The sequence below is a fragment of the Schistocerca gregaria genome, chromosome 9 (assembly GCF_023897955.1).
Source record: "Schistocerca gregaria isolate iqSchGreg1 chromosome 9, iqSchGreg1.2, whole genome shotgun sequence".
In the NCBI taxonomy this organism is placed as follows: domain Eukaryota; kingdom Metazoa; phylum Arthropoda; class Insecta; order Orthoptera; family Acrididae; genus Schistocerca; species Schistocerca gregaria.
Window position 1 is genome coordinate 164,903,673 of NC_064928.1, and position 27,843 is coordinate 164,931,515.

Here is a 27,843-nt window from a genome sequence, read left to right on the forward strand (position 1 = left end):
CAAAATGTTAGCTATGTTTCTATCCAGGGGCCAACTAACGCATCTGTTGCATTAACCCTAAATAAAATACGTGAAGTTCAATGCAGGCAGGAAAACTGCAGTGGAACAAATTTGATTTCACATGACATTTTAATTTTTCAACAAACAGTTCATATGGGAAAACAAAGTATCTCCAGCATTATGCATTGGTTGCTTTGGCATAAGTCTAAAACTGAAGTTCCGTAATCACGAACCAATAATATTCTATGTGCAGCTCATCACCATAGTCAACTGCAGGAGTTAGGACTAAGTCACCTAACCCAAAATATTCAGAGTCTACATGCCAAAAATATTTCCAAATATCTGCGACCAACTCTCACAAAATATTAGACCTACCAACGCAATCAGTTCACCTCATCTACAATTTTCTAATTATATATCGAAATAATTTACAATGAGTTGCATACAAGGAATTTAATATCTTAACCTGTTTTGGGCATTTAGTGCCCTTCATCGGTAAGTTATACTGATCACATTATTTTCAAGTGTCATCAGTAACATGCATAGTGCACTATGAACCACATGACAAAAGCATTTTGCTGTATGCATATTATTGTTGACACTTGCAAATAACGCGGTAGATATAACCTTCTGAAGAAGGGCACTAAGTGCCCAAAAACCAGTTAAGAAATTAAATTTATTTCATGCAGAGGATGGCTTATTATTTTGATATATACAACTAAAGTTACTGAGGATGGATAAAATATTAAATTTTCTAAGTCCACATGAATTAAAAATGTTTCAGAGTCGATGTGATCAACACAATCTAAATATTACAAGACCACAGTCAAATATTTATAAATATTTCTGTACAGTCGTCCATACACTATGTGATCAAAAGTATCCGGACACCCCCAACAACATACGTTTTTCCTATTAGGTGCAATGGGCTGCCACCTACTCCAGATCAGCAACCTCAGTAATCATCAGACATTGTGAGACAGCAGAATGGAGCACTCCACGCAACTCATGGACTTCGAACATGGTCAGGTGATTGTGTGTGACTTAGGTCATATGTCTACTAAAGATTTCCACACTCCTAAACTCCTTAAGTCCACTGCTTCCGATGCGATAGTGAAATGGAAACGTGAAAGGACAAAACCGTGCAGGCCGACCTCGTCTGTTGACAGACAGAGACTGCTGACAGTTAAGAGGATCATAATGTATAATATGCAGACATGTACCCAGACACACACACAGCAATTCCAAACTGCATCAGGAATGACTGCAAATACTATGACAGTTAGGCGGGAGGTGAGAAAACTGATTTTGTGGTCAAGCGGCTGCTCATTAAGTCACACATCTTGCCGGTAAATGCCGAACTACGCTTTGCTTGGTGTATGACGTGTAAACATAGGACGATTGAACAGTGGAAAAACACTATGTGGAGTGACAAATCACAGTACACAATGTGGTGATCTGATGGCGTTGTGTGGGTATGGTGCATGCCCAGTGAACATCGTCTGCCAGTGTATGTAGTGCTAACAATAAAATTCGGAGGTGGTGGTGTTATGGTGTGGTCGTGTTTTTCATGGAGGGGCCTTGCACCCCTTCTTGTTTTGCATAGCGCTATCACAGAACAGGTTTGCATTATGCTTTAAGCACCTTCTTGCTTCCCACTGTTGAAAAAGCAATTTGGAGATGGTGACTGCATCTTTCAACATGACTGAGCACCTGTGGCAGAGTGGTTACATGACAATAACATTCCTGTAATGGTCTAGCCTGCACACAGTCCTGAACTGAATCCTAAAGAAAACTTTTGCGATGATTTTGGAGCACCGACTTCGTGCCAGGCCTCACCAACATCGATACCTCTCCTCAGTGCAACACTCAGTGAAGAATGAGCTGCCATTCCCAAGAAACCTTCCAGCACCTGATTGAATGTATGCCTGCGAAAGTGGAAGCTGTCATCAAGGCACCACCATACTGAATACCAGCATTACCGATGGAGGGCGCCACAAACTTTTAAGTCATTTGCAGCCAGGAGTCCAGATACTTTTGATCACATATTGTAAGTCCCGTCTGTTCTCCACTTTGACTGCTGGACAAATGCAAAGTGCCCGTGACAAAAATAGCCTGTGTTGCTTACAGCCTCGCACAGACTTGTGTGAAAGCTACAAACTTCTGACTTCTGTACACATACTTAAATTATAAATTTAATGTTAGATATACATGAACTTGTAATGTAACTGTATAGGTAAAAAATCATCTTGCCAAATAGTGGCAGAAGAAACACACACCTAAAAAGTCACCCAGAACCTCAGGTCAGGGAAGACTTATCAGACGGGATGAAAAGGAAAGACAAACTGTTGCGCACTGCACCCAACAATCAGCCTCTCGATGAAAGGTTATGGGTGATTTTTCCCAACTCTTCTACCTCGCTCTGAACCTCATTAGTCTTTTTCCTTGATCCCTCTTCCTTCCCCTTCAATCCTCCTGCCAGAAGGACCATTGGTTCCAGAAGCTTGCAAACTTTAATACCTTTACATGCCTATGCTTGGTGAATAGATTTATCATCCATCTACATTATTTTTGTTGATATATACAAGAATTTGGACACAGATTTCATCAGCTTTTCAATGCTGATTGTAGTTTTTCTTTAGCTATAATTGTTTGGTCACAAACAATGCTTTTGTCCATGTGGATGTATTTTGCATCACAATGTCATCAATACAAATAAACAAGTAAAACTAAATGCAATCATACGTCCCTAATAACATATATTTACTAATGTTGCTGCCGCTTTCACTATTTCATGTTTTATTTTTGAGACAATTTATTTTTTCATGTGTAAAATACACACTCCACCTGCAATTTAATCTGCATAATATTTAAAAATTCTGCCATAACCATTCAAAAAAAATCTACCATCACCGTTCACTCACTAAGGCCTGTCCACTGATACTATATCTGTATGAATCACTTACGGCATTAGTGAGTTACTAATTTTTATGAATCATTTTATATCAAAAATATTTAACATTTAATAACTTGAAAGCTGTATCTCATAGTGAGGGCAAGTCTTTATTCACACTCGTGTCTACATTTTGTCTTCTAAGCTGTGGGACTGGCTTCTGTCACTAGTTTGGTGTAGTTTTTAGAGTTTCCCTTATTTAATATTTTCATTATTCAGTGACTATGAGCCAAACTCTACTCAAATGGCTGGATTTTTCCCATCACATGATCAGAGCCTCCAGCTAGCCAACCTGGATTCCAAGATTTCTCATATCTTTAGCTCTGCCAATCATTGTGCCTCAAAAATACTGCCACATACGGATAACAACTAAAGCTTTTCCAATCCAGCAAGGTCCCCCACAGCTGTAGAAACACACACACTCAGCTATCACAACATACGCCAACTCGGTGAGCCGGTGATGTTCTAACAGCACATGGACATACAGTCTTGGTGTGTGTGTGTGTGTGTGTGTGTGTGTGTGTGTGTGTGTGTGAGAGAGAGAGAGAGAGAGAGAGAGAGAGAGAGAGAGAGAGAGAGAGAGAGAGAGAGTGTTTAGGTAAAGTGCATAACTCTTGCACATGATTTTGGAGCGTTTTCAGAAAATCTGTTGGAATGAATGGTCAATAGATTTGGTCTTAGAATTTCATCCGAAAGAAAATAATTTATGAAAAATATAAAAATGCACCAAAATACATACACACACACAAATAGATAAAATATAACAAATTCGTAAATTTAAATACATTTGAGAGATGACATAGCATAATAGACTAGAAATATTAGCTATAGATTTAAGAGTTAATAAAGAAAAGAGCATATGGTTCAACTACAAATATATGGGCAAGAAATGCCTGCCTAGAAATACGAAACTAAAATACTACACCACAGTGATGACACCTAAGTGTTTATATGCGTGTCAATTCTTAACCATGAATTCTAAGCTGGGCTGAATAGAGAGATACAGAAGATGGATTATTAGAAAAATAAGAACGCAATATAAAAATAAGGATATCTGCCAAACTATGAGGGTGACCTGAGAAGTTGTTGGCCCGATAGTGAAAACAACAGTTTATGCTTTCAATTAAGTATCATTTTTCAACATAATCTTCTCTAATATCAATACATTTCATTCAGCAGTGTTCCAGTGCCATTATCCCCTCTATCTAATGTTTCTCAAAGTTCTACAAAGTAACCACCTACAGTAACAACAGTTTCTTGATTGGACAAAATGCGAGGAAATTCTACTGTTCTGAGAATAGGTGAAAGTTCGAGGTAGCCGAATCTGGGGAACAGAATGGATGTTTCAGCACTTCATCAGGCAAATCATTCGATTTCCCCATTGTCAAGACACTTTTGGAGGTGGTCCCTTGGTTACACGAGTAGTGCTGTGATCTCTGGGTGAAGCCAAGAACTTTCTAGGCAGTCTTTGTATAAAGAAAACATCAGAATAAATGGCAAAGCAAAGGTTACCCTTCTTTGGACATGTCTACAGAGTGTGAGAACAAACTAACGAAACAAATAAGACGGGAACTAAGACGGGAAAAAAGAAATCAGGGACAATATGATGATGATTCCCATACTTCTTTACAGAGAGTAGGGGAGCGACACGTGATACCCGCGCCGCCTTACTAGGCAAGGTCCTAGTGGAGGTGGTTTGCCATTGCCTTCCTCCAACTGTAATGGGGATGGATGATGATGATGATGATGATGATGATGATGATGATGATGACAATGACGACGACAACACCACCCAGTCATCTCGAGGCAGGAAAAATCCCTGACCCCGCCAGGAATCGAACCTGGGATCCCATGCTCGAGAAGTAGGAACACTACCGCGAGACCACAAGCTGCGGACAGGGACAATATAGGAGAAAGGAAAAGGCAACACGGAGAGAAGATGACGAGTACTGGAAAAATAAGCAACGCCAAAGAAGGAGGAATTTAAGTTGTTACACCGTCCCAGTCGGCCAATAAGATGATTTTAAACTGCTTCGGAGCAGTACCTACCTGGCATAATACTGCTGCCAGGTTCATTCTCTGGCAAGCTGATTTCACCAAGACCGCAGCGCGGACCTGATGCCAGAAACCTGATGTCATTTGCAATTTTCATAATGCTACAGGCAACCACGTTCAGAGCACCCGAGACCTCCACCAAGGCATCATGTGCAGCTAAGGCTTCGAACTTGTTCGGTGCCGTCACAAATGGAAGGCCTGTAAATAAAAAAAAAAAATTTAAAAATTTAAAAAGAATAAAAAAAACAACAGCTGACAGTCTGTTCAAATGACTGACTTACCACATGATAACAACAGAATAGAAAACATTTAAACAACAAATAAATGTAGGAGAACAAGACAATATCGATCCTATGACTTATCTTAAAAGTAGGCTAAGGAAAGGCAAACCTACATACACAGCATTTATAGATTTAAAGAATGTAAACTGGAAAACAATCTTCGAAATTCTGTAGGTAGCAGGGGAAAAATACAGGGACGGAACAGTTATTTACAACTTTTACAGAAATCCGACAGAAATTACAAGAGGTGAAGGACATTAAAGGAAAGCAGTAGCTGAGAAGGGAGTGAGAGAATTGTTGCCTGTCTATGGTGATGTTTGATCTGTACACTGAGCAAACACAAGAAGAAGTTAGGAATGATGATTTAAAGTTCAGAGAAAGAAACAAAAACTACGAGGTTTGCTACTGACATTGTAACTCTCAGAAGAGCAGCTAAGCAGACTGCCCAGAGTCTGGAAAAAAAAGATTGTAATGGGTCACTCTCCTCTAACATTACCTTTTTTATAGAAATAACCAATACCATGTATATGCTCGAATCTGGTAAATGTTAACATTATCAGCTGTTTAACTGTATGAACTTCATATGATTTTGTATACGATGTACTATGTTTCAGGCTAAAATATATAAAAAATTAATTTGTTACACACTGTATGTACTATTAGAATTACTCTTCTTTTAAAAATATCTGAAATTATGAAATTTCTGAGAAACTTAAAATCCATATTATTAATTACTCAATCTAATGCAAATTATTAAATTTATTTCTGGATTGACATATAAAATAATAATAATAGTAATATAGCTGAACAAAGATTCTTCTTTTATCAAGAAAGTTTGTAAACTCTCTTGCTTTGTAATATTGTGAATACAGCAGAAAGTAAAGTAGTTGTGGGCATGCCTCCGATGGAAGTAGACAAATTTCTTATCTTGTCAACAACAATGTGAATTCATGTTCTGAAGTGGAATTGTAAAGCTGGTGTGATATGAAAGAAGGGGATAAAATAAAAAGGCATTCATAACAACAGGCAAATCATCAGTTATTTAGTTCAACAAGAACCCGCAACATTATAAAAATTACAGCCTCGAGAATGTATAACCTAGACGCAAGACCTGAAGCCAACAACAATGACATAATGAAAATAAGTAAAAAGTTTTCCTTTCGTACATTTTATGCCTCATGAAGCTTTTGAAAATAGTGAAGAGACTAAGAGAATTTTAGTAGTGACATGTGGGAGGGTAAGATTAGTACAAGATATAGGATGAATATCAACAAAGGTGAAACTTATATAATAGAATGTCGTGGATAAAATTTGACAGTGCTAGGGGAATTGAAGGCAGTAGACTGGAGTGCAGATTGTAGAAAAGTGAAACGTGGATGATAAAACAGTTCAGGCAAAAGAACAGTAGCATTTGAAATTTGGTACAACAGAAGAATGGTTACAATTAGATGAGCAGATGGAGTAACTAATGAGGAAATGAAAAGCTGTATTCTGAAGGAAGAAATTTATGGTACAACCTGATTAAAAGAAGCGATACTACTGCATCCAGGAATTGTCAGTTTGATAATAGAGGGAAGTGTGGAGAGTAAAAATTGTAGAGGGAGACCAAGGCTGAAACACAGCAAGAAGTTCAAATGGTTATACACTGAGGTGGCAAAAAGTTATAGGATATCTCCTAATAGCGTGTTGGACCTCCTTTTGACCGGCAGAGTGCATTAACTCAATGTGGCAGGGACTCAACAAGTCACTGGAAGCACTGCCTCAAATAGCCATCCCTAATTGCAAAAGTGTTGGCAGTGCAGGAGTTTGTGCACTAACCAACCTCTCTATGTCCGAAAAATGTTTGATCGGATTCAGATTGGACAATCTGGTTCACAAAATGAATTAATCTTCAAATTAATAGAGCACAATTGTAGTTTGGGAATATGAAGTCCATGAATGGCTGAAAATGGTCTCCATTTAGCTAAGTGTAGTGATTTCCAGTCAATGATTGGTTCAGCTGGACCACTTTCCATGTAAATACAATCCACACCATTATAGAGTCACCATCAGATTGTACAGTGCCTCGTTGACAACTTGGGTCCACTGCTTTGTGGGGTCTGCGCCACATTTGATCCCTACCATCAACTCTCATCAACTGAAATCTAGACTCATCTGACTGAACCACAGTTTTAAGTTGCCTAGGGTCCAACTGGTACAGCCACGAGTCCAGGAGAGGTGATGCAAGTGACGTGCTGTTAGCAAAGGCACACTCATCGATCATCAGCTGCCATAGCCCATGAATGCCAAATTTCACCAAATTGTCTGAACAGCTACATTTGTCATACATCCAACACTAGCTTCTGCAGTTATCTCACACAGTGTTACTTGCCTGTCAGTACTGAGAACTTGACACTAACACAACTGTTCTTGGTCAGTAAATGAACGCCGTTGGCCGCTGCATTGTCTGCAATGAGAGGTAATGCAAGAAATTTTGTATTCTCAGTACACTTTTGACAATGCAGGTCTCGGAATATTGAATTCCCTAATGATTTCTGAAATGCAATGTCCCACACATCTAGTTCCAACTACCATTCTGAATTCAAAGTCTTAATTCGCATCATATGACCATAATCACATTGTTAACTTTTCCACATGAATCACCTGAGTAAAAATGACAGCTCTGCCAATGCACTGCCCTTTTATACCTTGTGTTCATGATACTACCACCATCAGAATATGTGCATATAGCTATCTCACTACTTGTCACCTAAGTGTAGTTTGCAGAAGTCATTTGGAAATGAAGAGGCTTGCACAAGACAGACTAGTGTCAAGAGTTACACCAAACTATTCTTCGGATTGAAGACCACAACAACACTGACAGAAAAGAAGAAATTAAAACTATAATGTTTGCAAAAAAAATAATCTTCATGCTCTTACATGTCAGCTCACTGATCTTCGCTGCACACTTCTCAGCGAAACCGATGCGTGTGTTGAGTCCAGTTCCAACTGCCGTGCCTCCCAGAGCCAGCTGGTACAGCCTCGGCAGCGTCGCCTTGATGCAATCTATCGAGTTGGCCAACTGTGTCACGTATCCACTGAACTCCTGTCCCAGTGTCAGAGGTACAGCGTCCATCAAGTGAGTGCGTCCTATCTTTATTATGCCCTCAAACTCCTTTGCCTGAAATTGAGTAGGTATTTTACATTTACTAAAACACATAGTAGTATTTCAATAGTGTGGAAACAGGACTGATCTTATTACGAAGTTTCATTTCTGAAATTACAAACTAAGAATGATTTTTCACTGACGTCCTCTACAAGCGACATTCAAATGTAAGGTAGAAGTTTGTTCATTTGAGTTGTGTACAACGTGAACACTGTGGTGCCCTGCTCACAGGATAATGGAGAGGATCCAGCTATGCACATGGCCCACCACACACTAAGGTCTGACACCTTAGAATTGTTGTAAGTGAACCAGGAGTACCAGTGGCCACTGTGCAAGGCACCATTGTTTGTTTTCTCACCAAGAAAAGTACGAAAGAGTGAAATGGAAAACAAACTTTTGAAGAGATTCCAAGCACAATTCAATGATGCTACTATGAGTCAAACCCAAGTGTTTAACTGGACCCAGAAGCATGGAGATAAGTCATATTAAAGTGGAAAATGAAAGCCAAAAATGGCCAGCATTAATGAAGAAAATTTTTGAGCTGTACACAAGCTTGTGGGAAGTGACTGCTACATTACTACTGCTGAGATTGCATCACACATAGGAATAAGTGTCGGAACTTTCTGTAGCACCATTTCACTGGACATACTCGGATAAGGGAAAATATTGACAATATACATTCTATGTCTTCTCACCCAGATGTGAAAGATATTTGTCAATGACTTCTAAATTACTTTGAATAAAAAGGAGAAGCTTTTCTGCACCTTATTGTGACTTTTAGTAAAATGTGGGTCTGTCACTAAACATCACAAAACAAGGACAAGTACAGAGTGGTTGGAAGTTGGAGATGGGACACCGGTTGAGGTCAAGATTCAAATGTCAGATAGGAAATTTTTGGCAAATTTGTTTTGCGTCTCAAAAGGTTTGTGGCCTCTTGACTACCTGCAAGGACAAAGAACAGTGACTGTGGCCTATTAAAGACTGCAAGCTATTGTATGATGCTAAAACTGCTTATTGCAACAAACAACGCTGGTAACCAATTCACAATGTCCTTTTGCAAGAAAACGCATGGCCATGTACAGCAGCTCTAACTAACAAAGCTACACTGGCAGCCTCTTGAGCAGCCACCTTACAGGGCAGATGTTTCCCTATGTGACTACCCTACTCCAACATACTCAAGAAGGCCGACCAAGTTTCAGCCATCTACATCTACATCTATAGTCTGCAAACCACCGTGAGGTCTATGGTACAGTGTACATCCCACTGCACCAGTTATTAGGGTCTCTTCCCGTTCCATTCAAGTATGGAATGCAGGAAGAATGGCTGACTGAATGCCTCTGTGCATGTAGTAATTAATTTTATCTTCACAATCTGTATGCCCAAACTCTTTGCCTTTACACATGTCTGCTTGTGTGTGTGTGTGTGTGTGTGTGTGTGTGTGTGTGTGTGTGTGGCATGCGCTATAGAGTGTACACCTGTCCCTTTTCTCCACTCCCGGGATTGGAATGACTCCTTACCATCTGCCTTAAAACCCACACCCTTTCGTCTTTCCCTCTCCTTCCCTCTTTCCTGACTAAGCAACCGTGTGTTGCGAAAGCTTGATCTTTGTGTTTTTTATTGCGTCTATCTACCACCGCTTTCCCATTTGGTGAGTCACAGCATCTTTTTTAATATATCAGTCCCTATGTGAGCAATACATAGGGATTTTAGTATATTCCTGGAGTATCATTTAAAGCCGGTTCTTGAAACTTTGCTGATAGACTTTCTGGGGATAGTTTACGTCTATCTTCAAGATTCTGCCAGTTCAGTTCCTTCAGTATATCTTTAACACTCTCTCACAGATCAAACAAACCTGTGACCATTTGTGCTGCCCTTTTCTCTATATGTTTAATATCCCCATTTAGTCCTATTTGGTACAGGTCAAACACACACAAGCAATATTCTACAACTGGTCACATGAGTGATTTGTACGCAATCTACTACGTAGATTGGCTGCACTTCCTCAGTATTCCACCAATAAACCGAAGTCTGCTACCTGCTTTACCCATGATTGAATCTATGTGATCATTCCGTTTCACATCCCTACAAAGTGTTAGACCTAGGTATTTGTACGTGTTGGCCAATTCCAACTGTGATGCACTGACATGCATAGACTTTTTTTCAATTTGTGATGTGCAAAATTTTACATTACTGAACATTTAGAGCAAGTTGCCAATATCTGCACTACTTTGAAATCTTATCAAGATCTGTCTATTTATGCACCTTCTTTCAGCTAGTGGTGGTGGTGGTTAGTGTTTAACGTCCCATCTACAACGAGGTCATTAGAGACAGATCGCAAGCTCAGGTTAGGGAAGGATTGGGAAGGAAATTGGCCGTGCCCTTTCAAAGGAACCATCCCAGCATTTGCCTGAAACAATTTAGGGAACTCACGGAAAACCTAAATCAGAATGGCTGGAGACGGGATTGAACCGTTGTCCTCCCGAATGAGAGTCCAGTGTGCTAACCACTGCACCACCTCCCTCGGTCTTTCAGCAAGTACTCCATTATACACAACTGCATCATACACACAAAGCCTGATGTTACTATTAATATTGTCTGAAAGGTCATTAATATACAACATAAACAGCAACGGCCCCAATGCACTTTCCTGTAGCACACCCAAAGTTACTTATATATCTGACAATGACTCTCCATCCAAGATAATATGTTGTGTCCTCCCTAACAAAAAGGTCTCAGTCCAGTCACAAATTTCACTTGATGCCCCATATGATCTTACTCTCGACTATCAGGCTGCTTCCTCTTTCATTCCTTACCCCCAGTCCATATATACCTACTACTTTTCCTTCTATTCCTTTTCCTACAATTGAATTCCAGTCCCCATGACTATTAAATGTTCATCTCTCATAACTTAAAACAGTATTCACACTAAATTTAGAGCTCACACTCCTCCTGCAATGAAAGAAAAACTCCCAAACACACACAAACCTTGGCAGTGGTGAGACTGTCTCGTGGCAACAGGCATGTGCATATTTGGGTGTCTGTGTGGTTGTGGCTACCTGTGAATGTGTGTATCTTTATTAGAGAAACAGCAAGAGCTCGAAAGTTAGTATGAATACTGTTTCTGTTGTATGTTCCTGTGTATATCAATCAACTCTAGGTGTGTACTTGCCTTTATTTTATTTTATGAATTAGTCCAACATCTGTTCTAAATTTTCGATACCCACAGAAGTCCACTCGTGCTCAAACTTAATTCGACCTGCTTCCATAATTCACACTGCTGTACCACTCTGTCAAGATGGTGTCACGCTTTATGTTTACCTGAAGTGACGTGCTGTTACAGAGTTTGTGTGTTGTGGCAATGGGATGGTGAAACATTCACATGAGATTAAAGGAAGTGTGTATGATGGTGCTGATTGAAAGTTAGTTGTCAGATAAGTAGATCATCTGGTGAATGACACCACACCAATATTCTGGACCTAACATGCAGCTGTAGAACAAGTATTGCATAGACTCCTGAAACATGCAGTGTATTCACAATCCTAGTTTGGCTGACTAATACGTAACAGTGAATGAACTGTAAACCTGCTGAGAATGTCATCAGATGCCCACAAAATAACATGGAAAACAAGGCACAGTGGTATAAGACAGCTGAAAGCAATGGTCATAACGTAAAAAATGACATTTTGCCTCAAGAACATATATCACTGTACTATAACAATGTGTACATGCAGACAAGAAAAAAGAATTTTCGGATTTCCCAGTTAAAAATACACTGTTTCCAAGGTTGAAAATACAAAATATCCCCAATGAAAATACTTTCTTTGTGACAACATACTTTCCCTTGGAGCTGCAAAATTAAATCATTTGAATGGCAAAGGTTTTATACAGTGGCGTAGAAATTCTTGGCACTTTGCAAAACAAAGCCCAGTAAAAAGAAAAAAAAAAGAAAAAAAATTGCATGTTGGAAAGCTTTTTGATGTGTGGCAACATGTCAATATGAATTCAACCAAATACAGCACAGTAGCTTCCAAAAAATGGAAATCTTGATTGCAATGCACTTTTGTCAGCCAGTTGAAGATCATGTCACGACATCTCAACAGCTAATGACAGCAGATATTCAGAGAATGGAACATGTGATGTAGTCAGCCAATAGTACTGTGTCTTAAGTACCATGAATACACAAATACAAAAAGTTCACTGTTTAAATTAACATACATGCAGTATACCTACAAGAAAAGCTAAGCTTTCACACATAATACCGGTCTTTTATAGTGTGTGTGTTACCTTTTCAGATATATCAAACACAAATGTGCCAGTAAAATATTAAATTATAGTATAAAAAACGTTAAGTTTTGAATTAGAGTCAAATTCTCTGTGATTTAAGAAATTCATCGCACATTCTCACACATAACACAATTTATCTTTCACGAAATAAAATTTACTTCTGAAGTAATGTTTCTCAAAGCACTATTTATAATATTTTCCTGCAACTTGTTAGAAATGTAAACATCACCATTATTGAAAGTAGTTCGTTGTTAGAAAGCATTGCACAGTCTTCATCCTAAAGCATTTGACACATTTTGCTGTCTGCAGTCACTTGCATGTGCACAGTTTTTATGTAAATGGTACATTTTCTTTCCAACTACAATTTTATTTAGCTGTTATTCTCTCATTTAGGTTTTATTGGTGCAGTATTATTCCGCAGTTGAGGGCTAAAGTAGAGTGTCAATTTTAACCAGTCACAAGTACAAAAATTTAACTGGAAACTAAAACTACAAAAAATTTCTGGAGCTCTAAAAAATTGCCACGTTTTTCCCAGATTTCCTGGGACATGTACACCATATATAAAAATATCAACAAATATAGAAAATAAATTTGATGTTTAAGAAAGCATTGCACTTTTCTTTTGGACTGGGCCTCATATCTTGGTGGACTATACTTTTCTATTACGAGCTCTGGTAACTTAATCAATACTCTGCTAGGCTATTTTTGCTACCCAATTCCGCACTTTGTACAAATGTTTAAATGATGTTATTTTGCTTGTACCTTAGCTTATCTCCATACTCTTGTATACGCACACCAACTGTGAGATGGCAGAGCATGGAGGGAGGAGAGTTCCTCATGTCTGTAGAGTTCTCAATGTGCTGGTGTTAAACGCCCACTAGCTTTACGCTACAACAAAACTCCCTTATTCGAAGAAAGTTCATGAGCTGTAGCGGCTATATTGAATACCTATCTGATCAATTAACGTTCTTATTCCTGGCTAGTGGTTTATGGAATGAAACCATAAAAAAAGACAAAGAATTATTCTTTTACTATACCTCAGAAAAGATGCAACAAACAACGCACAATTTTGAATTACTCACCTTGTTATCCAAAGCCTTGTGCAGGACCTCAAGGGCAGGAATGAGTGACTTGTTTATTTCAGTTGCAACAGCAATGTGCATTGCTGTAGGGAATGTATCGTTGGAGCTCTGACTCTTGTTTACGTGATCATTTGGGTGAACAGGGTTCTTCGACCCGAGAACACCACCTAATAGCTCTATGGCTCTGTTGCTGATCACCTGCAAGATAGAAAGCAGACCTTCAGAATACTTTGGCAGCTAGTAACCACCAACGGTATTAGTCTCACTACAAAGAAGGCTAATTATATATCTCTAATCACAATTGCTAGAATTCAAGTAGGTATTGCAGGGGTATGCATGTGCAGCAGCAAGCTGTGGCTGCTGACACCACAACTGACCCAGCACCACTCCTCATCCACCACTGCCACAATCGACAGTGTTGCCTACGTGTTTTCAGGTGAATACATAATTTTTAATAGATCTGATTGCTTCCAGTGATTGTTCATGTGACCATATAATAGTCACTAGTTGTGAGTAATATGTTACATTTGTTTATATTGGGGATCAGCTGTCAGTCCCTCCAAGCATTGCTCCTCTGCTCGTTTCCTTTGCAGCAATTTTACAGCACTGTAGTTTCCTTACACAGAGTGAACATTAATAACACTGACAAACTATAGGGACAGACTACTGACTGGAAATGGAGGAAGAAAGGTCCTACGAACACGTGTTTGGAAATGCATCACTGCCGCAGTAGATGGTGCTGATGTATGACGGTTCCTCTGACCACTTATCACATGTTCCTTGTGCGTTGCAGCATGAGCATTTGACGCAGCATATTGTAAGCAGCAGAATAGTACGGCATTCATGTTGGGAACAAGCTGAGATTGTGTTTGTGTATGGCCAAGGAGATGGAAATGATTAAGAGGCAGCATAGCTATATCAAAACAAGTACCCTCACAGACACCAATCACATCACACAACATTTCAAGCCTTTTTTGGGTATCTGTGTAATCACGGGTCCTTTCAAATAGATAAATGTGCAGGGAGATGGTGGACTGTGTATACACAAGATCTGGAGGCCAGGTTCTACATAATATTGAGACGATCTCTAGTACAAGCTCCACACAACTGGCCCGCCAACGTGGTCTAAGGCAAAGTATGATTTTGTGTATAATGCATGACAACCCCTACTACCCTTATCACCTGCAATACAATGCAGGCCACTTTTGCACACCTGTTGTTGCATGGATGTGTTGCAGCTCTGTGCTGTGTTCTGGGATGATTTTTTGTCATTGCAAGCACACCATCCATTCCTAGACTTGTGTTCATAGGACCTGTAGTTTGTCCATTTTATTAAGGTTCACTCTGTACATACAGGGTGAATAATGTAACACATGGCACCCTTATTATTTTATGAACAGTTACACATATCAAAATGCAGTTTTCAGCAAATGTTAGAGCATCAAGAGACACATACTTTTTTGTTTGGCTAATGTTTTTAGCACTGGTGTCAATGGAGACATTGAAGCAAATACATCTTTTTAAATGGTACCGTGTGCCTTTTATAACTGCATTCAATAGCTCTTGAGAAGACAGTTACACTGATTAGCATTTGTTAATGTTGACACTGCAACCTTTCACTAGAAAATTTGAGAAATGTCCAAGAATTTGAGAGTACTGTGGCTGGAATCAGCATTAGTAGTGTAAAGAGCACCAAGCAGAGCTCTCATGCGACACTATGTCAGAATGTCAACACATTTGACTGTTTACTTGTTTGCACTGCTTATATCCATTGCAACATTCGTTGTGTGTAGGCATGTATACCAATGAGGTGAAGCTGGATATACGACATTTATGTGGTGAATGTAAAAGAAATGTTGTAGAAACAATGCAGAAATGCAGGGCTATTTATACGGATTCACAATGTCTGATGCACCAGGCAATTGCACAAATTATTAAGAGGCTAGTGAAGACAGGTTGCTGGAACATCTAAAACAGGACAAGAAAGAAGGCTGCAACTGACAGAGAACATGAAGAAGCTGTTCTGGCTACGACACTTAATGAATCCACACAGTAGTATGAGATATTGCCAAGGATTGTGGAATCAACCACACAAGTGTCACTCACATCCTGCACTGACAGAATTTCCATCCCTAGTATCTGTCATTACATCAGGCACTCGATCACAATTTTAAATGTCATACAGAATTTTGTCAATTTGCCCTTCAGCAAGTGAGAGATGACCCTATGTTTTTTCCAGCGAGTGGTCTTTATTGATGAAGCGACATTTACTAACGACACTACTGGAAATTTACATAACATGCACTACGGGCAGCCGAAAATCCATGCTGGCTCTGTCAGGTGCAACATCGATGGCCATGGAACATAAACGTATGGTGCGTCATTGTAAGAAATTATGATTGTGGGACCTTACTTCATTTCGGGCACTCTAAATGGACATTTGTATGCATACTTGCTGACAAACATTCTACCATATCTTCTAGAAAAGGTACCATTGGACATTTGACAGTGTATATGGCTGCAACACGACGGTCGTCCAGCTCACTCATCTTGTGTTGCAACACAAATACTGAATGAGAACTTTCCTGGGCATTGGATAGGATGGGACGACATTCTGTTGTCAAATAGCCTCCGAGGTCCCCAATTTGCCGCCTCTTTGATTTCTTTCTTTGGGGAGCACTAAATGATGCAGTATATGATGAAGCCCCTACTACACCAGATGATGCGCATCTGTAGTTACATTTGTTCACCGTTCTTTTGACAGGCGATTGCAAATGTGCCTTTCAGCCCATGGTCAACAGTTTGAACACATGGTTAAATAAAGAATAAGATACTTTTAAGACAAAATTTATGTTATGTGACTTGGGTGGTTAACAAATCATTGTTAGTAAGTTGTTTGTTCCATTTACTTGTGTGCAAAATTGTACTGTAATGTCAAATAAGTTTATAGCATATATTGCATGTAGCTGGTAATACTGTCATTAGGTGCTTACATTCAGCATGAAACAACGTTTCATTACGAAGAATATTTATTTTGCAGTGTACAGGTGGTCACAAAAGCATAATGATTTAGAGGATTGTCCGAGTGTACTGCTGTGTTACAATAAAATATTTTCAGTTGGTGGTTGAGGATTCCTTCTCTGACTTTCAAAAAGTGGTTATGAAAGGATCAAGTATTACAACATCTGCCCAGAAATTTTGGTGAATGTGTGTACATTGCAAATGAATTTGTGGCTTACCTGAAATAGCCATTACTCTCCTTCGAAGTAATCACCATCAAAGGTAATGCACTTTTAGGAATGGCTGCACGAGTCCCAGAAACTCTTAGTGTAGTCATCTTTAGTGATAGCCTTCAGTTGGATCATAATAGTATGTCAGATGTCCAAAAGGCCTGAAAAACTCTAGCCTTTCAAGGCTGTATTCAATTTGTGGAGCAAGAAGTAGTCTGAGGGAGACAAGTGTGGGGAATAGGGTGGATTAAGTGACTTAACTACCCTGCTGGCCAGGAACTGCTGCGCCAGAAATGCAGCACATGGTTGGGCAATGTTACAATAGCGGGGTCCATCTATATCTATATTGTGCAACCTACCTTACAGTGTGTGACACAGGTCACTTTTCCTGTTTTACACCTGCATCTATACTCTGAAAACCACTGTGAAATGTATGGCAGAGGGTATGCTCCAATGTACCAGTTCTTAGGGTTTCATCTGTTTCATTTACATAAGAAGTACAGGAAGAACGATTGTTCGCATGCCTCTGTGCTTGCTGTAATTATTTTAATCTTACCCTCACAATCCCTATGTGAGCAATGCATAACGGGTTGTACTATATTCCTAGCATCGTCAATTAAAGCCAGTTCTTGAAACTTTGCTAGCAGATTTTCTATAGACAGCTTACATCTATCTTTAAGATTCTTCCAGTTCAGTTCAATTCCTTCAGTGTCCATGACATTCTCCCATGGACCAAACAAACCTGTGACCATTTGTGCTGCCCTTGTCTGTATACTTTACTTGTCCCCTAATAATCCCATATTTGGTAAGGGATCAACACAGCCGAGGAATATTTTAGAACTGGTCACACAAGAGATTTGCAAGCAATCTTCTTGGTAGACTGACTGCACTTCCGAGTATTCTAACAATAAACCAAAGTCAACCACCTACTTTACCCAAGGCTGAGACTATGCGATCATTCCACTGTATGTCCCTACAAAATGCAGCACATGGTTGGGCAATGTTACAATAGCGGGGTCCATCTATATCTATATCTATATTGTGCAACCTACCTTACAGTGTGTGACACAGGTCACTTTTCCTGTTTTACACCTGCATCTATACTCTGACCCATGTATTTGTATGAGTTGGCCGATTCTCACAGTGACTCACTGATATTATAGTCATAGCATATTATGTTTTTTTCTTTCTGTGAAGTGCACAGTTTTACATTCCGGAACATTTAAAGGAAGTTGCCAATCTCTGCACTACCTTGAAATCTTATCAAGGTCTGACTAAACATTTACACAGCTTCTTTCAGACACTACTTCATCATGCGTAACTGCATCATCTGCAAAAAGTCTGAGATTACTATTAATACTGTCTGCAAGGTCATTAATACACAACATGAACAGCAAGGGTCCCAACACACTTACCTGGGGCACACCCACTGTTACTTCTACATCTGACAATTACACACTATCAGAGATAACATGCTGTGCCCTCTATCCAGTCATCAAAACTCTAATTCAATCACATTGTTGGTCTGATATTCTGTACGCTCGTATTTTGTTCACTGGGTGTCACTGCAGACTGTATCAAATGCCTTCCAGAAGCCAAGATACACAGCTGCTACACAAAAAATGTATCTACTGCTTCCTGGGTCTCACAGACAAAGAGAGCAAGCTGGGTTTCATGTGAGAGTTGTTTCCTGAACCGGTGTTGGTTCCTGTACAGGTGATCTTTGGTCTCCAGAAATGTCAGAAAACACAAGCAAAAAACATGTTCCAAAATTCCAAACATTAGGAATGCTTTGCTCCTCTGGAGACCTATGGTACACTGCTGCTAGAAGAGGGGCAAGTTTTTTTTTTTTTGCAGACCCTGTGTAGATTCAGACTGGTATAGAGATAGGCCCAGTGGCTTTTTCTCTGTTGAGCAATTTCAGCTGGCTTTCTAGTCACTCATTTTGATATCTGTCATTATGTTGTTTATGCAGTGATTTAGAGGAGCAACTACAGTCTGATCATACAGAAACAATTATGGATGAAGACATTTGGTATTCTGGCCTTTACAATGTCATTCTCTGCTTCAATTCCATTACCGTCACAGTGTCTCTGGAGGTGGTTTCAGTCTATTTACCAATTTCACATAAGACCAGAAGTTAACAAGATATTCTGTTAAGATGGTAGACAGTTTCAATTTCATATTCGTCTATAGCCCTCCTTGTACTCAGTCACATAATTTGATGAATCTGGGGTGTAACCACTTGATCTGACGTTTCAGTATTTTCAAATACTTCCCCTGCTGTCATTCACACTGTCACATGAAAATTCTGGGACAAACGTTACGTTACTTCTGTACATTGCACATGGTGCACGTAGTTGCAGGCCAACCAGTTCGGGAGATGCCTTCTACAGTGTGCTGCCCCCTCTGAAGTGTTTAAACCACTCAACACACTTCAAGAAGACAGCACCTTCTTCGTTAACTATTGTCAGCATTTCCCAAGTTTGTTTGTTATAATGTATAATGTATAACGTTTTTAAATCACTACAACATTTTTGTTTATTTACCAAATCACATAGTTATGAGATTTTGGCACTGAAAATGACAAAATTGACTGACTTTTCTTATTTTCATTCACTGATGACATAGTACCATTCTGAGGATAACTCACCAAGGGAGAAAAAAAAATTACACAGAAGTGTGTAATACGGGTTTTGTGTGGTGACCACTCTAGAACCTCTTGTTGACTACTGTAAACAGCTGAGCTTACTGGTAGTCCTGGAGTAAATTTATGAAGTCTGTTGTCAACAATCAAGCACAGATGAAAACAGCAGCAACATTCAGAAATATGATTCTATAAGCAAAAATTAATTACACAATCCATCACTCGGCCTTAGTGTGAAACAGAGAAGAGCGCGAAAATCTCCCATAAAAATTTCTGACCACCTTTGCAGCAATGTACAGAGGTCAACTGTTAAATCAAATTGCTTCCTTCTGTGCAGTGTTTTATTCCCTATTCAGTATAACTTGAGAGCTGGTTAGTGTAGGTTCAGTTACATGTCTTGCATCTAATGGATTATTCTTAATACGATATGGCTAAAAGACAAAGAACATTCAATTTAAACAGTGACAGGAAAGAGCGGTATTGTTTTGTCAAATTCAGAGGAAAACTCTTGTATTTTCCATGTAACAGTAGTGTGCCTGATCCCAAGAAAAGCAATGTAGAACACCAACTTTCTGGCATATTATAACTATGTGCCAGACCGGTACTCAACCTCAGAACCTTTGCCTAGAGCACTTGCCCACAAAGGGCACAAAGGTGCTGAGCTCCAGTCTTGGTCCAATACATAATTTTAAGCTGCCAGCAAGTTTCACACAAACTTTAATGGTGACTTCCCTCTTAATACTGAGTTACGAAAATGTAATTCCAATGAGTGATGTGTTGATGTTCCAGGGTTGACAAGTTTCCCCAAGTGAGATTCCCTGTTATTTCCCCCAATTTCCAGACAGGTTTTAGCATTTTTCCCTGACAAATTTTGAGATCTCAAAGGTAAGTTAAGACGTAGGTTGACAATCTGTCTTTGCAGCTACTGTACAAGAAACAATAGTTCAAACGAGGAAATATCTAAAACAAACTGGCAAGCAGATGGCGTTTCCTGGTGTGAGAAAAAAAATCTTAAGCACTAACATCAACATCTTTTGTAATTAATTGTTTTTCAGATGGAAAGAGCAAGCCAAATAGTATCTGTGTTTCATTAAGACCACTGAGGTTATTTTATTTCAGTAAAACAAAACACATTGGTGACAAAAATACACATTTCCATGGAGTTGCATGACGGATTTAAAATACCTTTCACTGATATCAGAAATAACCTCAGAAACAAGAAAGCCTCTTGAAAGAAGTGTGTTCTAGAGAGGGGAAGAATTGTGTAAACTAACTCAGTAGGAGACCACAAATAAAATGTTGATTCTACTATGTTCTTTATTGTCTGTTATTACCCATTGTGTTACATCTATTATTTTACCGGTATTGTGTGGTTTTTCTTCCAAGAAATATACGAATACGTAGTGTACAAACCACCAGTGACTGACAATTTTTTTCTTCTTATGGTCCATACTTTCTAACATATAAAGTACTTTTGAAGTGCCAAAATATACTAGAACACCTAAAACATCTATAACAAAGTCCCACTGTACAAATTACTTGCAGTGAGACAGTCAAAATTCCTGAAATCGATCGCCCATGGCCTCTGGCCTGCTGAGAAGCACTGCAGTCCTGGGTCCATGGATAAACCATGGAAATCCACTATATTATGCCACACACACACACACACACACACACACACACACACACACACACAGACACACACACACACAGACACACAGACACACACACACACAGACCTGGCCTGTGGACAGATGAGTGACACTAGATCCGACAGACAGAGCGTGCACTTTAGTGGGAACTGAATGGTTTCAGATCGGCAACCCAATCCATTACATATACCCGCAGAAACGGCCTCCTGTTTTGGCCTGTCACAGAAATCCACTTGTGTGACCAGCTATTCACAAGCCACGGACAGCAAGTTGATGAAATGAAACCAAGGTGATATATCCATGCAATAGGTAACTTGTTCAAATACTTTGCAAATCAATAATAATGAGGATAGGTAGCAACATATCAAAGATTATTGCTGAGCTGTAGACAGGCATTTACAAAACACAATTACACTATCACAACTGAATTATTAGCCATAGCTTTTGTCAGGAAACGAGAACAAACAATCACTCAGAGAATTCAAACACACATGACCATTGTCTCTGGCTGGTGCGCCTACAGTCTCTGAGAAATCCAAACAAACCAGTTCTCATGTCTCCATACCCTTTGTCGGCAGCTGCTAGGTTAGCAGAAAGATGTGGTGGCAGCACTGACTGCAAGCTGAGGGTAGTGGTAGGAACGGGAGAAGCAATAGGAATGAGGGAGTAGGGAAGCGGCGCACATACTCAGCTGCATCCAGCCAGTAACTATGCATGACACCTCAGTAAACAAATCATTTCATTTCATCCATGGGAGGAGAAAAAAGATTTTGACAATTCCACCCCCCACCCCCTTCCCTGCCATTCCAAATTTCCCTGATTTCCAAAACCTGTGGCAACCCTGTGTTCAGTACACTGTTCTCCGTGTGGTCTGGCTTTTGTAAGACATACCACACTATGAAGGTATTTTATACATTCCAGCCAAATGCAATAAAAAATTGTCCTTCACTGATCCCAAAAGGTAGGCAAACTCAGATGGTGGGCAGAAAACCACATTCACCTGAAAATTAACTAGGATTCTTGCTACTTCAAATGAAATATTGCTAACACAGGGCGGAAAAGCTAGAGATTTTGCCAACATGCTCTCATCTTTATGCACATCCTGGTTCTCTGTTTCAACTGACAGTGCACTGTTTAAATGCCATGTAAAATATTATTTTCCTTCAAAACTGTCTTTACAAGGGCATGCTCTTTAGGCAAATTATCTACAACCGAGACGGCACGAGTTTCCTGTGTACAAGTGTTTAAGAATCCAGTTTGCAAGTTGTTAAGATAACTTTGCGATTTCAAATACAAGTTGGCATGTGTGGACTTAGAATAAACTGACCAAACCATTCAGGAAAGGCAGAAAAACATCTTTCTGTAATTCCCTATTGAACCGAGTGTTATTAATGGAGTTGAGGTGGTGTAAAACTCCATTAATTAATCTTCTCCATGAGGCCACACTGTGAAATTATCACCCACATACCTCCAAAACACAGTTGTTCGTGGTAAGCTGATTCAAGCACTCTGTCCCTAAAGTCCTCCATAAAAATGTTAGCTCCCATTGGAGACTGTGGGATAGCCATAAGTCTGCTAAAAATATCCATGACTGAACATGATAAGTTGAGGGCAGAACATACTGAAACAAAGCAGTGATGTCTACCTGAAACTTATTGCTGATTATAGACAAAGAATCTGCGAGAGGACCTTTGTAAAAGAAGGTACTATGAGGCTCGTCCAGAATGTAAAGAATAATTGTGTACCACACCTGGGGTCTATCCTCCACCACCATAATTGTTAGCGTACTGGTTAGCTTCTTTCCTCATCTCAGTGTGAAGAGAGTTTTGTTGCCAAGCAGTCACCTCACTTTGTTCTGTAAGCTTTCAAAATAATGACATCCATTGAAAATCCCACCAGGTGCGAAGTGCATACTGTCATTCATTTTCTGAATGCATAAAATGTTCAGTCTATTGAAATTTACAGACAAATGAAGAATGTATTTGGTGACAGTGCAATGAAAAAGATTTCAGTAATATGGAATATGGTTGGCAAAGATTTTTTGATTCAGGACAACATGCAGCCTTGTGCATCAGCTTTACAACAGGAGGAACTTTCGATGTCTTATGTGGGAAATTATTGAACACCATTCTTACAGAACTGACTTTGCACCAAGTAAATTTCACCCATTACTGAAACTATGGAAATCTTTGGACGGAGAAAAGTTTGTAAATGAGAAAGTCCTCAAACATGGAGAGACATCCTGGCTCAAATCTTTAGCAATATAGGACTACAATACAGGAACTGACAAACTGGTCCCATGTTACAAGAAGTGCTTTGACATGGCGACTATATTGAAAAATACAGTAAGGTACTGTAACTTTGTAAATAAATGTTAATTTGGGAAAATGCCCACATTAAATCCGTAACCCAGCTGACCTTATCAATATATTGTGGGCTCTCCATCTAAGCAGTTCTGACCTTTCGGTTAGCTTTGAGGTGATATCACTTTTACAGAGGACCCTCTCAGAGATTCTTTGGTACTAAGTGGCAAAAAATTTCAGGGAGACATCACTTCTTTGTTTCAGCTAGCTCTACCCTCAACCTATTTTATGTTCAACTTAAAATGTTTTGAACAGACAGATGGCATTGTCATGGGCAGTGCTCAGTTTCCCTTGGCGGCCTAACTTTTTATGAGGATTTCAAGAACAGAGCACTTGGGTCAGCTGCTCTTGAGCCAATTGTATTTTGGAGATGTGTCAACAATACTTTCATAGCATAATCTCATGGAGAAGACAAACTGATGGAGTTTCATCACCACCTCAACTCCATTCATAACATTTGTTCACTACAAAAAAAGTGAAAGGTGGCTGCCTGCCATTCTTGGGTGTCTTGGTTAAACGAAAGAATGATGGCTCTCTGGGGTATTCAGTTTCTCGTACACTGTGTTTGCAAGAGTCAAGCTGACATCACCCTTCACAAACTATGAGCATCATCTCCGATCTAGATAGATCGCCTAAAGAGCTCACCCATCTAAAGAAAATGTTCAGAAGAAATGGGTATTCCCCAGCAGATTGCCTTGTCAGTGCGACATGGCTTACATTGGACATACTGTTAAAAATGCTGCACTGAACATCAATGTTGCACTTGCCTATTGCAACCAAGCAAATCTGCTGTTGCTGAACACTGTATTTCCACTGCACATTCAATGGTATGATAGAACTATGATTCTAACCATAGCAACATCTTTTTGGGACTTGACTATTAAAGAATCTGTGGAAATACGCCTGGTTAAAAATCAAACGAATCATTATAGTGGCTTCCAGCTGGACAATGTGTGGAACCTCAATCTCCACGATTTGTTCTAATCGAAGACGACAGAGTGAAATAATGGCTGCAGAGCACGATAACACATGGGTTGACCGAGTTTTGCGGGTCCATCAGTGAGAATGCTGCCGTTGGAAAGTGTGATCCGTCTGTCAATTTGAATTTGATACATGCACAGAATACTCACTGCACACACTATATGGCGGAATGGAGAAAGTCTTTGTCAGTCTTCAATGGCTCAGCTGAAGATGACTAGCAGTCGCACAGTCTACGTATCATGGTATGAATTTAACAAAGACTGGCTGCAGGGCCAAAATGTTTTTGAACTTTTGCAAATAAAGTTTTGTGTTGGTATCTTTCATTTTTATTTAGTTATACCAAAACGTTCTTTACATTCTGGAAGGCTCTTGTACAACAAAGATGACTGAATAGTTTGATCTACTTAGACCATCTAAAGGTTGCCAACCGGTGAAGGATAATTTATTATTTCATAAGGCTGGAATTTACAAAAGACCTAGCACTGCAGAATAGCTTGTGTAGACTAGATCATCCGTACCATGGAAGAACTTGAATTGTGATGCATGTGGAATCTTGCAGTGCACTACATACAGCAGAATCGAGATAGTCAGTCAGCTGAACATGACTCCTTTTAGCAACCAAGCAAGTCTGCTATTGCTGAACATTGCATCTCCATTGGACATTCAATGGATTACAAAAAAGCAATAATTTTGGCCACAGTAACATCTTTTTGGACACCACTGCTGAAGAACCCAAGAAAATGTGCACAATTGAAAATCTGATGAACTGCGACAACAGCTACCAGGTGGATGATGTGTGGAATACCATCATCTACACAATTTGTTCAAATCAAAGATGACAGAGCACACTGATGATCACAGTGAGTGGTAAGTGGTAATGCAAAGGGCAGCCGAGTTTCGCAGTCCCGTCAGTAAGAGGCTGCCACCAGGTATTGTGGTCAGACTATCAACACAATTTTGATGCACACATGGAATACTCACAGTGCACTACAGATTGCAGAATGGAAGACTTCTGCCAGTCTTTGATTGTCAACTGAGGATGACTAGCAAGTGTCCAATGGAAATATCGCTGAATGTACTTTATGATGACCAGATGCAAGACTGAAATTTCTTTGAAGACTCAATTCACTGGGGAAATTTTAAATTTCACATAGGACATCAATTTTTTCAGTGAACTGTTGCTATCTGTGTTGAACATAATATTAAAAATTTTGAATCTCAATTATATCAGGACCTGTAAATGTATGAATATTTTGCGTTCCAGTTGGATGAAATCACTGATATTTTAAAATACTGGAATCCTGTGTTTATTTATTAGAACAGTTTTTCAAGAATTTACAGTTAAGGAGAATCTTGTAAAAGCACTGTCACTTAATGGATGTACTATGGGAGAGGACATGTTTAACGTATGCCTGAAATCTGCAAAAGGTAGCAACTTTCCATACACTAAACTTTTAGCTGTAACAACAGATGGTGTGCTTTCAATGATTGGAAAGAGTAATGCATGTCTTGCTCTTTGTGCTAAAATTGATTCATTTTCAAAATTCATTTATCACTGTGTTATCCACCAGGAAGCTTTATGTGCAAAGGTTTTGAAGTTATATCATGTTATGAAAGTTTTAACTTGTGTAGTAAATTACATCCGATCATCTACTACAGCATCAGTTTTTCAGAAATCTTCTGAGTACGTCAAATTCTGAGAATGCTGACATAATGCTTCAGGTACATAGGGACAAAAACCCTGGCTCCACGTCATCCCACATCTACAGTGACCTGTATACTGTTATGAAGTGAAATCAAATGCTGCACAAAATTATCTACAATTTTGCACCATTTAGGTAACATGATAAACGTACATGTACAGTGATATGTGTATAGGACATCCCACTGGTGAAATTAAATATTCATCTAGAGAGATGAAACAGCCGAATGACCCTTTGTCAAAAATTAATGCAACATACTCTTCTTGAGAAACATTTAAATTACAAATACATCAGGAAAATTCTCAACCTTGTAGTTTTGAGTGAACTTCAGCAAAACCAGGACTGCACAGTTAAGAAACACTCAATCAAACACATAGCAACTCACCTCATTTGTGTTCATGTTACTTTGTGTGCCAGACCCTGTTTGCCATATAACAAGGGGGAAGTGTTGGTCATACAAATCCCCACTGATCACTTCGTCTGCTGCCTTCGCAATCGCATCTGCGATCTTTGGGTCCAGGCCATACTCTTTATTAACAATGGCTGCTGCCTTCTTCAAAATCCCCATAGCGACAATCACAGGTTTCTGTTAAATATAAAAGACAAAATGTGAGTAAACTACATAGTAACACTGCACAGATTTGCAAGTTTGTGAGAAAACAAATGTTAGGGCAATCAAATTTAGACGATCTATCACAGAGAGGGGGCAAAAAAAAAAAAAAAAAAAAAAAAAAAAAAAAAAAAAAAAAAAAAAAAAAAAGTCACTAAATTCATCATTTAGAGTCATTACTCGGTATTAGATTAAAATCTGTTCATGGTAACAAGATCATTGCTATATGCATAAACTCACTCACTGGCATTCTCTCCGTTTCACCTCCAATTGGAAAGTTCATGACAGAACGCAAAGTCTGTGCTCCATAGTATTTATCAGCGGGTACTTGAAGCTCTCCAAATGTATCTCTCTCGACTCTGTGCGAAGATGACGACGCCTATAGCAGAAAGATTGTATTTCTTAAAGTAGGCAAAACTTTATACTTGGAAGCCAATAAAAAATGTGATTAATTACACCATACAGTTTCTATTTAGAAATAATTTCAATGTTCACAATATTTTTCATCACAACAAAATGTTCATATCAGTAACAGTAATTCATAACTCCAAGATTATTTCCCATATACAACAACAATTTATTACATGTTTCGGTACAGTACAACAAAAGATTCTCACTCTTTATAGCAATATTGAAATTCACTACTGAAACAGATGAATTAATCTTCAATAAAACCTTATGGGTGACTAGCTCACAATGTAAAATGCCCAACAGACAGCAAAGACAACTTTACAAACAATTCGTCCAGCCTAGTGCAAAGCTAATGTTTTAGAATTTAACTTTTAACATGTATACTGTAACAGAGAAACCAACTGATTTCACATGAAAGGCATGGTTTTCAGTTCTTTAGCCACTGA

General features: G+C 39.1%; 1 protein-coding gene across 1 annotated transcript in view; it reads right to left on the bottom strand.

Annotated features, from left to right (window-relative positions):
• The window catches only part of LOC126292253 (fumarate hydratase, mitochondrial-like), a 73,042-nt gene that overhangs the window by 14,194 nt on the left and 31,005 nt on the right, over positions 1-27,843 (bottom strand). The window contains exons 3-7 of the mRNA XM_049986150.1: positions 27,231-27,365; positions 26,762-26,962; positions 13,801-13,998; positions 8,209-8,449; positions 5,003-5,206 (exon numbers count right to left, since the gene is read on the bottom strand). Coding sequence (XP_049842107.1) covers positions 5,003-5,206; positions 8,209-8,449; positions 13,801-13,998; positions 26,762-26,962; positions 27,231-27,365 — 979 coding nt within the window. The remainder of the gene's footprint in view (positions 1-5,002; positions 5,207-8,208; positions 8,450-13,800; positions 13,999-26,761; positions 26,963-27,230; positions 27,366-27,843) is intronic.